Source organism: Heptranchias perlo, chromosome 23, assembly GCF_035084215.1.
Source record: "Heptranchias perlo isolate sHepPer1 chromosome 23, sHepPer1.hap1, whole genome shotgun sequence".
Classification (NCBI taxonomy): Eukaryota; Metazoa; Chordata; class Chondrichthyes; order Hexanchiformes; family Hexanchidae; genus Heptranchias; species Heptranchias perlo.
In genome coordinates this window covers 23,516,866-23,529,736 of record NC_090347.1, presented here as the reverse complement: position 1 = coordinate 23,529,736, position 12,871 = coordinate 23,516,866, and the positions used below count along the sequence as shown (strand labels likewise).

The 12,871-nt window shown below is 38.6% G+C and overlaps 1 protein-coding gene across 4 annotated transcripts in view; it reads right to left on the bottom strand.

Annotated features, from left to right (window-relative positions):
• Positions 1–1,655: 1,655 nt before the first annotated feature.
• stx8 (syntaxin 8) overlaps positions 1,656–12,871 on the bottom strand; it is a 162,676-nt gene continuing 151,460 nt past the window's right edge. For all 4 annotated transcript variants that reach the window (XM_068004193.1, XM_068004194.1, XM_068004196.1 and 1 more), the window contains one exon: positions 1,656–2,752. In XM_068004193.1, the coding sequence (XP_067860294.1) occupies positions 2,685–2,752 (68 nt within the window). In that variant the 3' untranslated portion in view covers positions 1,656–2,684. The remainder of the gene's footprint in view (positions 2,753–12,871) is intronic.

The following is a 12,871-nucleotide window of genomic DNA, read 5'->3' as shown; positions in this document are numbered from 1 at the left end:
AAAAACATTTTGAAAAGGGGAAAAATAGTAAATTAAATATTTTGGGTTGGAACGCATTCCCATGTAGGGTTGGTAATGAATTTTCAAAAACTTAATAGCAGGTATTGAGCAGGCTCATTAAAAAAATGTAAATGTGGCATTTTATAATATGTCACCTAAATTATTGACGACAACAGATCTAATCAATTAGTACAATTTACTTGCTAATGTATGCCATTTACATGTATTGCTTAGTTTTATAGGATAGCACCTAATTTTCCATAGACTATCAATTAATAAAGCAATAATGCTGTTTGTGCTATTACATCCCTAAATATTGTTTTAGGCGTTAGGCCAGGAAAATGAGGCAACAAAATTAGTCACTAGTTCACTGGCTGCTCTCTGGGGGCCTCATATATATGATATAGTAACAATGAGAATTAATTTTCAGGAATTGTTTTATGATGGTATCATTTAGCCTCACAAAAGAGAGCAATTGTCCTACTCAAACAGACAAAATGATTTTTTCTATTTAAAGAAAGTCCATTTACAGAGTATCTAAAACAATAAATGGATAAAGATTCAACTTCATTTTCAGAAAGTTCCAATATGATAATGGACAGGAAAATAGTTTAAGTGTGTACGCAATATTTTCAGTTAAACTTCTAATAGATCTCAAATGATTTAACAGATGCATGCTTCCCACCTGATACCAATAGACAAGAGCTCTTACATGTTTAAAAAGCCACCCATATAACCATCTAGTAAAATTCCTCAAAATGTTCTAACATGAAGAACAGTCAAACAGTGACCCCAATTCAGTGATGGTGGTATGGGTGGCACAGCAGGAGAAAGGAAAATACAATTATTCTGTTTCCTTTTTATGACTGAACTAACTTATTGTTGATTTTATGCAACTCCTGTAATTAAATAAATGCATACCTGTAGTATAACAATAGAAAAGCCAACAAGCAAATGTAAGTTTGATTAACATTAACCATGTGGATTTGTTGTGACTGAGGCCAAGCAGTATAATTAAACTGATTTAATCAAGCTGCCGTGTCCTCATTTAAAATTTACTCTACGATAGTCCAACCATTGTTGCTATCTCATTATATTTTGCAAGGAAAAACTTAAATTTTCCACCCCCACCACCATTAATTTTAAAAAGCTCAGATCAGAGGTGTATGTGCTGGGAGCAGAGTCTGAAACAGTCCACAGAGGTTGCTTGCTCTTCTGTTATTTTTTTCTTGAACGCAGTTAAATAGGTAAACAGATGGGCCACATTTCTGAGACCACCTTAAATTCTCGGTGTAGGGCTCAAACCTCTAAAACTGGGGGAAAAAAGTTTTTAGTTTGCTTTATCCTTCAAGCATTTTGAATGCTGTCTGGGTTAGCTTTGAAGAGAGGGAGTTATGTAGAATGTCTAATTTTGCCAAAATCCTTATATCAAAAAATTATGCACCCTATGCCAGAACCTAAGGATCGCAAAAACTACAGAGAAATAAATGGGTGGTCCCAGTATCTTTAGCTACACAGTGATAAACTTCTGTATTTATCAATGCACACAAAGAAAATGAGAATTTTAATCCAAGAGTTAAAACTGGAGTTCTGCATATTTGTATTTGCATATTCTGACAAAAGAAAGTTAGCAAATTCACATAAAATACACAGTGTAAAAGAAGTTGGAAAATATTTATTTATATACCATATTTTGAATACTTTTACTAAATGCTTATAAAAATTGAATACATAACAATGTAAGTGAAATACATGACAGCACTAAATTATAGGGTAATGGTTCGGAATTACTGTTCTGTTAGATTGGAATTTTCACACTGAAAGCAATTTGTTCCAAGTTTCAATTTCATGAAGGCGTGTGAACAGTAACACTGTTTACAGGCAGTGAGATAGCACACACTCCCTGTGCCCTACCAAGAGCCCCTTCACTGACCCCGCAAGCACTGAGAAAACCATTTTCCCTGGGAAAGCAGAGTAATCGTGTGAGTGAGTAGAAACTGCCATATTTGACAAGATTGTTTGAGCATTTAAAATTGTCATGTCCTCCTCATTTAAACAAGAAGAAAATTATAATCAGAAATACAGCAAAAAGAATGGGAGAACAAAGTAATAAAACATTGTAAAACAGCTTCAAGCATGCTATTAGTTCATTGTTTAGAACATGTTTAAAATGTAATTTATTTTATCCAAACATTTCTCTGTATTTAATATAAGGGAAACAAAGTGTAAAGTACTGAGATTTGGGGTGTTCATAAATCTTTGTAATGAGAAAAACATATGTACGTGCAGACTAAAGAACTTTGAGAGGCAAGCGCTCCAAAACTTTAAGATAAATAGAAGCCATTAATTGCAGCCCTTAGATGACCCAACCACTCAGGAGCTACAGCCATCATTTCTGAATTTAAGGCAGAAAATTAAATCAGAAATGGAAATCTTACTGTAAGAGATGAAATAAATTAGTTTTGTTTTAGCCTTTAGTATTGCGATTAATCCAGTTTTTCATGAGTACTAGATAACAGTAGAATAGCATATTAGACACATTAAAACATATTCTATTGCTTGATTAGGGATACTTATTTGAATCTTGTCCCAATGATCTCATTAAGAACATGTTGCTCATTTTTCAGTTTCAGCATCCAGTCCATATTCACCAAAGAGAGTGGTTTTGTGCCAGTGTTGCTTCATTAGCTTCTTGGCCAGACAGCAACCACAACAATGGCAATCAGCAGCAATACAATAACCACCAACATTCCTACAATAAAAGAAAATATCATTCATTTACAATGACTACACATATTCAACAGAATATCTCGTTTTGCAATTAAAAAAGCATCAATACTTAATCTGAACTATATGAAAGTGGCTGCACCCCATACTAATTATCATCCCTTAGTGGCCGTGAAAAAAAAGGTTTGTAAAACAATTGGATAAGTTCATTGTGCTATTGCTGTAATTTGTAAACCAATTTCCAATTTTACTTAAAAGCATATAACAAGCCTTTGACTAAAAAATATCAAGGGATTAGACAAAGTCAACATGGATTTGTGAAAGGGAAATCATGTTTGACAAACCTACTGGAGTTTTTTAAGGATGTAACTAGTAGAATAGATAAGGGAGAACCAGTGGATGTGGTGTATTTGGATTTTCAGAAGGCCTTTGATAAAGTCCCACATAAGAGGTTAGTGTGCAAAATTAAAGCACATGGGATTGGGGGTAATATACTTGCATGGATTGAAAATTGGTTAACAGACAGGAAACAAAAAGTAGGAATAAATGGGTCTTTTTCGGGGTGGCAGGCGGTGACTAGTGGGGTACCGCAGGGATCAGTGCTTGGGTCCCAGCTATTCACAATATATAGCAATGATTTGGATGAGGGAACCAAATGTAATATTTCCAAGTTTGCTGATGACACAAAACTAGGTGGGATTGTGAGTTGTGAGGAGGATGCAAAGAGGCTTCAAGGTGATTTAGACAAGTTGAGTGAGTGGGCAAATACATGGCAGATGCAGTATAATGTGGATAAATGTGAAGTTATCCACTTTGGAAGAAAAAACAGAAAGGCAGAGTATTATTTAAATGGTGATAGATTGGGAAATGTTGATGTACAAAGGGACCTGGGTGTCCTTGTACACCAGTCACTGAAAGCAAACATGCAGGTGCAGCAAGCAGTTAGGAAGGCAAATGGTATGTTGGCCTTCATTGCAGTACAGGGATGTCTTACTGCAGTTATACAGGGCCTTAGTGAGACCACACCAGGAGTACTGTGTGCAGTTTTGGTCTCCTTACCTAAGAAAGGATATACTTGCCATAGAGGGAGTGCAGCGAAGGTTCACCTGATTCGAGGGATGGCAGGAGAGAGGAGTCTCTCCTGTCATACGTGTCGTATGAGGAGAGATTGGGTCAACTAAGCCTGTATTCACTCGAGTTTAGAAGAATGAGAGGGGATCTCATTGAAACATATAAAATTCTGACAGGGCTAGACAGACTAGATGCAGGGAGGATGCTTCCCCTGGCTGGGGGGTCTAGAACGAGGGGTCAAAGTCTCAGGATACGGGGTAGGACATTTAGGACTGAGATGAGGAGAAATTTCTTCACTCAGAGGGTGGTGAACCTGTGGAATTCTCTACCACAGAAGGCTGTGGAGGCCAAGTCACTGAATATATTTAAGAAGGAGATAGATAGATTCCAAGACACAAAAGGCATCAAGGGGTATGGGGAGAGAGCAGGAATATGGTATTGAGATAGAGGATCAGCCATGATCATATTGAATGGCGGAGCAGGCCGGAAGGGCCGAATGGCCTACTCCTGCTCCTATTTTCTATGTTTCTATGTTTCTAAAAGACTACACAAATTGACTTAGAAACTCAAACAAAGTTGTAAATAAATTTTAACGCCAATTATTTCATACCAAGAACATTAATGACAGCAACTAAAAAGATGGTTTCCATTATACTATAAATTGTTTCCTTCAGCATGTTCAAACTCTAGTCACGATAACCTCCAAGTTATAACTTTTGTTCTTGACAGTCTGTCATAAACATAATAAATTTGGGTAACTGGACGAAGAAATCAAATTAGATATTTTCAAGTTGTGCAAAATGAACATTGTAAGAATGAGAGCAACAAACCACACAATGATGTCATTTGCAGATATACTTGCACTATAAACCGGCAAGAATTAATTACATTTTTGCCTATTTCTGTTAAATATCTACTATATCATTAAACCATTCTTTATATTTACTATTACTCTGGAATTGTGTAAACATATTTTATGTTTTTGAGACATTTATAAATATGGATGCTCAAGTTATAATATTTTGCATGCAGGAAATAAGTTTCATCAGCAAATTATCTTTATAAAATTTTGTGACGGTAATCTCAGCAATTCTTTAGAGTGTCACTAAAAAGAACAAAATTCTAAAATTCAAGAAGAAATGATATACATCAACATAAATGTACAATTAAACATGACTAAGCGTATAAAAAAACCTGAGGAAAGAAAAAGGTATTACAAAGAAAGCTGCAGTTACTGCAACCAGCTGTTGGTGGGCTGCCATCGTGATACTTACTTTGAAGAACGTGTCTCCTTCACGTGAGGGAGTCAGAAATGCGGTATGCTGTCCCTAAACGGAGTCACAATGTGAGAATGGCTACCAGAGGCACAAAGTGAAGGGGTCAACTGTTCTTTCATGCCTTGGTTTGGTTACTTTGTGACCCGCAGTCAGCCCGCAGATGAATATGAATGCCAAAAGGGGAAAAGTGTAGGAAACAGCATTGGCATTGAAAGTACAACTTCATAAAATATCAATGGGGAAAAAGATTCGGTTGGATTTGATTCTGTGTGTCTCTCAGTTAGATACGGAGATAGTGTCTGGTATGGTCTGTATAGTCCTCTCTCGCCCCTCACTACACTATCGAAAATATACAAATATTTATACAGCAAAGAAAACAAATAGAAAATAATTAAAATGCTGCGTAGCCAATAAAAATAGACTAAATGAATAAATGTGCAAAAGTTTTGCAGAATTTTCTCCCCAATTCTCTCCTGGAAAATATAATGTTCCTTTCCCTCCCCAACCCCTCAACTTCCAGCAGGAGTTTTTCAAAATACTGAAAACTTCTGGGGAATTTAAACAAAAATGGAGAATGAAAATGAAGAACCCAAATTACAGTTCACAAGCTCTCCACAAAATGTTTCAGATTGCTCAATTTCTATTTTACAAATGTGAACCAATATGCACTTCTATGAAGTGACTGCACATACATGTCTGTAAAAGAAACTTTACACTGCAGCACGCGAGAAGAAATTACAAAAAAGGTGTTGGCAGAGGGGTGACTGTTTTAAGTTTTTGAAAGGCTGACATTCAAGCATGCAGGCAAAAACCGAGATGTTACACAAACTTGTCATTCCTCTGAAAAAGACAAAATAGAGCAGATGAAAATAAAGGCACACCTGGTCTGTCTAAATAAACTTGTATACTGAAAAGATGGAAGACAATGGTAGAAGCAATGGGTTGGCTGCACACAAACAGAGATTGAATGTGTGAGAATGGCTACCAAAAACATAAAGGTGACTGAAGGAACTGTCTTTTACACCCTGGTTTGGTTATTTTGTGACCCGCAACCAGTCTGCTGATAAGTAACACAGCCAAAGGGGACAAAATCTGTAGAAAACAAATAGCACTGGCATTGAAAGTACAAGCTTTATAGTTTATCAACAGGGTAAGGGTTCAGTGAGGGAGTACAAATGAATTACAGCTCACCCATGCCGTATGTCCAGCAAACAAAGAGCTACTGTTGGTGGATCAAAACCAGCAACAGATGAGGCACTCTATCGGTGAGTCATAAAGCAAGGGTGGACTGGATTGTAACACTATTTTTAGCATAATTATGTGCACAGCATATCAAAAAAAACTCGCATTTATATAGCGTCTTTCATGACTACAGGACGTCCCAGAGTGCTTTACAGCCAATGAAGTACTTTTGAAGTGTAGTCACTGTTGTAATGTAGGAAGCACGGCAGCCACTTTGCACACAGCAAGGTCCTACAAACAGCAATGAGATAATGACCAGATCATCTGTTTTTAGTGATGTTGGTTGAGGGATAAATATTGGCCAGGACACCGGGGAAAACTCTGCAGCTCTTCTACGAATAGTGCCATGGGATCATTTAGGTCCATCTGAGAGGGCAGATGGAGCCTCGGTTTAACGTCTCATCCGAGAGACGAAACCTCAGACATTGCAGCACTCCCCCAGTACTGCACTGAAGTGTCAGGCTAAATTTTGTGCTCAAGTTTCTGGAGTGGGGCATGAACCCTTCTGACTCAGAGGCGAGAGTGCTACCAACTGAGCCACGGCTGATATGGAATCACTATTTTATGAAAAAAATATTTTCTAGGCTTGGATGCTAGAACATGCGCTATTTTTTCCTATATTTTTATCCTCCAATGTCATTATTCTCCAAACTGCCTTCTCATATGTAGCCAAATCACTAGTACAATGCTCATTACTCATGCTGCCCTTGCGCTGTCACTCGCAGTGATTTCAGGATGAATTGGTAGAGATCTAGGAACAGGTCACCTGTCAACCCTCATAGTCAGCGAAGGTGCTTTGTGCAAGCAGACCCAAGATCAGGAAAGGGGTGGGAAATACCACCTGAAATACTGCTGGTTGGGAGTAATGTTTTGCTCTCTCAGTTTATGATGCCATTGAACTTCACAAGCAGGTTAAAGCCAAGTCAGCATTTATTCTCCACATTATGCATACCAACCATCTATTATTCTTTATTCTGTGGATAGAATTCTGCAATCTGCTTGAGAAAACTCCAGTACCAGGCATGAAGCCATGACTGTCCTCCAGTTAATCACCACAACTGTAAAATGTTAACTTACTAAATTTGAGCTCTTCTCTAGTTCCTCCAAACTATTTCTATTCAGTCCAGCTCCTTCCAACTCTTCCCAGGCAATGTTCATTTCCACACAACATCCCTCAAAGTCTTTGGAGTGGTTTTTGTAATTTTTTTTTACTGGCCATACAAACCATCTACTATTTTTACTCATTCATTTATTCTTAGATTCCCCGCTGTAAAAATTAGAAATAATTAAGACTTAACAAAGATGTAGGGCTGTTATTCAAGGACTTTCTCGCAACATCATAAAGTTGATAAGTTAAGTTTACAGTCAATGATTGAACCATAGCCTAAATCCTTCTCAGGAACCTCTTACTTCATTAAGAATTTCACTATACTGTTGCTTTATAATTTGTATAGTGTAAAAACTCCATGTAAAATCTTCTCCTCCCAACATACCACATTGATATCTGCAGTGTTTTTAACATTATTCTGAAAAATCTCTTCTTACCCACATTGATATGAGATGTCTTACTGACCAGTGAAACAAGTATATCTGCCCAATGATATATAATGGTATGCTAAACACACAACATGCCCCCTTACATCACCAGAAACAGTCATTTAGGTCTATGTTACATAAAATAAAAAATTGTGCCACCATTGTCAGGTTCTAACGATTTTATAGGGTTAGTTCACCAATACAGTTCAAAGCATTCATGGCTTCTAACACCCTCCCACTCCATCTTTTATTCTATGCAAAAACAACAGACAACAAACAGCTTATTAGAAAAATATCAAAAACTGAAGCGGGCCCTATTTTGCAACACACAACTTTAATATAATAGTAGTCTTGTTACCAACAGAAAACAAATTATGTGGTTTAAATAAAAATTATAACCTGTATTTATTCACTGAGAGTAAGAAACTAAAAATTAAGATATCCTCTTATTTCAAGCCAATTGAATATAAGTCAGAGTTAGACAGAATTTCATGAACCGCGCAATTTTCCATAACTATTTTCCATCACCATTGAAGTCAATCCACTGACAACGTATTAAGCGCACCGGCTACTTCAGGGAATTCAATAAGCCTTTTGCACCTCGTTAAAGTGCGATTTCCTTAATAATCTCTATTTATCATTTTAAAAGCTCAGTTAAGCTTTGCATAACCCAAAATTGACACTCCTCCCATATTGTATTCCTTGGACTCCCTCCTCCACTTAAGCAGAACAAGAGTGGTTATAGGCAGTACCGACTATGCATTTTTAGGGCACAACAAATGTCTCAAAGCTCTTAGAGCAAACCATGCTGAATTAGTTTGAAAATATTATCAGAAAGTTTCAGGCATTTTAATTATTTATTTTCTAAGAGGCATTTTCCTTCTCTTCTCTTCTGTTCTTCTGAGGTATCCTCATGACACAGCAAGGCTACATAGCCAACCACGTTCCTTGGGCTCTGCCCATGCTTCACCATAACTGACCAGAAGTTGTGCGTGAAGGGGCTTCGGTGACATTTTTTTTGTTTTCTCATGCCCTGTGAGGAAGCCTTTGGTCTTCACTTAACTCTGCACCATGACAGCACAATTATTCAAAAGGAGGCACTTCAGGCTCTTTTCTTAGACTTTGTCTTGAAATTTTTTTTCTCGATGGGTCATTTTAACATTTTATAGAGTTCTTTGAAATTTTTGGTGTTGTCTTTCTTAAAGTGAGAGATTAACATTAACAGGTTGATCTCTGGTTAATAATCCACAGATTGATGAACCTGAATGTGCAACCCTGCAAGAAAACTCAATTTTGTTATGAAGTGTAATTGTATTCATGTTTAGTCACACAAATATCTAAACCCATGTTAGCTGCAAAGTAAATATTTAATACAAGTTAATGGCACATCAACATTTATCACACTGAATGTATAATTACATGATTATAAGTGTGTTTCAGTCACGTTGGAGGCAAAAAAACCCAGCAAATTACAACTTCTAATATACATCAATGCATTATATTTACGCTGATCTGTGCTTGTCAAATAGATTGCAGTTTAAAAATGTTGTTTGATTTTATGCCAGGATGAGTTGAGGATGGACACAATATCTCCTCCACATTTTACATCCCTGTTTAGTCTGTCAATTCCACCTTTCCATATTGTAAACCACTTCCACCACTTTTCTGCCCAGCCTATGCTGCTTCCAATTCTTGTGAATCAATCATTTGCCCATTTCTATTACAAAAACTTCTATCCACAAAAATAACCATCCAACTAAGAGTCATACCATGCAGCTGACTGAACAAATTCAAATATTAAAGCCAAATTATATCACCAGAGAGCAGTATAATAGGACCAAAAGTGCAAGTGCTATTCTTAACTACACTATGTAAAGTGAACTATTTTTTTACAACTTATTTTCCTTTCATAAATTTGAGACTTGGTCCAAGGCTTTTGGGAATGCTGCTCTTTAACCAGCTGTTATGATATGTATGGCAGTGGTTTTGATGACTCAAATGTCTCCTGCCTCTTCCTATGGGGAAGTGCTTGATCTCTGAACAGCAGCATGGCTGAGATTGGAACTTGCATTGTAGGAATAACAGGCTTGAACCAACATCTTTCTACTCTAAGTGCTGCTTGTTGGAACTCCGATGCAAAGTGCTACATAGTATCCAACATTAACAATACTAGTGTAAAGTTACACTGATTTGCCAATCATTATGCTCAGCTCAGAGCTCATAAGTAATATTTTAACATAGATTTTACAGTACAGAATACAGAAACTGGATAAAGATTTTTGAGATATCATCTGGATGTTGAAACAAGTCTTTTTTAATTTACAAAGGATTAAAAAGTTGCACTTTAATGCAAAAGTAAATACATTTGCCATAATAAATCCTGAATTAACTTAGTTATGTACTGCATTTTCATTTTCATTTTTTAAAGTTGTGTCAAATCTATTAAAGTGAAGGGTAAACAGTAACTTACAAAAATATCCAATAACATTAACCTGAAAGTTACAAGAAATACTTAGAATGTACAATACAGAAACAGGCCATTCGGCCCAGCTGGTCTACCCTTCTTCATCTAATCCTATCAGCATAACCTTCTATTCCTTTCTCCCTCATGTGTTTATCTAGCTTCCCCTTACATGCATCTATGCTATTCGCCTCAACTACTACTTGTGGTAGCGAGTTCCACATTCTAACCACTCCGTGGGTAAAGAAGTTTCTCCTGAATTCCTTCCTGGATTTATTGGTGACTATCTTATATTTATGGCCCCTAGTTTTGGTCTCCCCCTCAAGTGGAAACATATTCTCTACATCCACTCTACCAAACCCTTTCGTAATCTAAAAGACATCTATCAAATCACCCCTCAGCCTTCCCTTTTCTAGAATTTTGTACAAACAGATCTCTCAAGGTATTGCACATCGTAAATCAAAAACTGCTGTATTATAATGACAGCGGTATTGTATATTGCTCATGGACAAAAATTAGAGCAGAATGGTTTCTCTATTTCTGTTTCCATCTCTCTACTTGACTCAATCTCTAATTCCTTCTTTCTTCTTCTGTCTTTGATCATCTTCAACACTCTGTCTTCCTCCTTTTCTCTCTGTTTGCCTCCCAGACATTTTTGTTGTCTCTGAATTTATCTCCGACTCGCTCCCAGTTGGTGCAATTCTTTTCATGAAGCTGTCTCATTTTGTCCATAGGATCCACCTCCTGCTCCCTTGAGCCAATCCCGCTAAGCTGCTAACCACCCACCCTCCCTTCTTAGCCCTCATGCTAGCTGACAAGGTAAATTGTTCCTTCATCTCAGGTATAGTCCCCCTCCTTTTCAAAACTGCAGTCATCACCACCCCTCAAAAAAACCACCATTGTCCTTGCAAATTACTGCCGCATCTCCAATCTTCTTTCCTCTCTAAGTGTTGTTGCTTCCCAAATCCATGCCCATCTTTCTAAAAACTCCCTGTTTGCATCTTTCCACTCAGGTTTCTAACCTCTGCCACAGCATTAAAACAGCCCTAATCAAAGTCACAAATGTTATTCTCTGCGACCTTGACCATGGTGCATTATTCTCCCTTGAGCTCTCTGCAGCTTTTGACATGGTCGACCACATCATCCTCCTCCAATGCCTCTCCTCCGTTGTTCAGCTTACTGGGACTGCCCTCTTGGCTCAACTCTTACCTAACTGTTCATAGCCAGAGTATCCCCAAGCAATGGCTTCTCTTCTTGTCCTCGTTACCTCTGGAGTGCCCCAAGGATCTTTCCTTGGCCCCTTCCTCATCTACACGCTATCCTTTGGCAACATCATTCACAGACAAGGGGCCAGCTTCCACAAGTATGTTGACGACATCTAGCTCTACCTCTTCATTACACCTCTCTCAACCTCTCCATTGCCTCGGTGTTGTCAGATTGCTTGTTTGACACCAGTTGTGGATGAGCCACAATTTCCTCCAGTTAAATATTAGGAAGACGAAAGCCATCGTCTTCAGCCTCAACCACAAACTCCATATCCTTTCCACCGGTTACAGCCCCATCCCTGGTCACTGTCTCAGGCTTGTCCAGACTATTCACAAGGTCAGCATCCTATCTGATTTTGAGCTGAATTTCCAATGCCATGGCTCTCCATCACAAAGACTGCCTATTTTCACCTCTGTGACATTGCCTTTCTCCACCAATCTGCTGCTGAAACCCTCATCCATTCATTGTCACCTCCAGACTCAACTATCCCAATGTTCTCCTGTCTGTCCTCATTCTCCACCCTCCGTAAACCAGCTCACCCAAAACTCTGCTACTTGTATTCTATCCCACACCAAGTCCTGGTCTTCTATCACCCCTGTGCTCACTGACATCCATTGGTGCCTGGTCATGCAATGACTCAAGTTTAAAATTCTCATCCCTGTGTTTTAGTCTCTTTATGGCCTCGCCCCCTCTAACTTTGTAACCTCCTCCAGCCCTACAACCCCCCTCAAACTCTCCGTTCCTCTGACTCTGGCCTTTTATACATCCCCTCTCCCTTTGCCCCACCATTGGCAGCTGCACTTTCACCCACCTAGGCCCCATGCTCTGAAATTCCAGCCCTAACCCCCTCTGCCTCTCCACCTCCCTCTCCACCTTTAAAACCCTTGAAAGAAAATAAAGCCTTGGAGAAAAACTGATAGGAAGGAGGGAGGAGGGAAACAGGTTGAGGGTGAGGAGGCCTCTGGCTTCTCACCAGGGATGGAGCTAGGGTTGAAGGAATGGGGGAGGGGGGGTCGAAGTCCAGAATTGGCCATCTTGGCATAGCATAGACACAACAACGTCCTCCAATGCCGCGTTGCTGTTTGTGTCAGGCTCAAAATTGTAACACAATTGCAATCGGAAATTCAATTTTAACCGAGTAATTAATTTGCAATCAAGTCCAGACATACAAATGTGGCCGATCTCAAAGTGATGGGGTGGGGGATCATAGCTCTCCTGACCCCCTCACTGCTCACACTACCTGGCCTTGGAGGGAGTACATGGGTGTTGAATAAAGGGTTAAGAGTGAGGT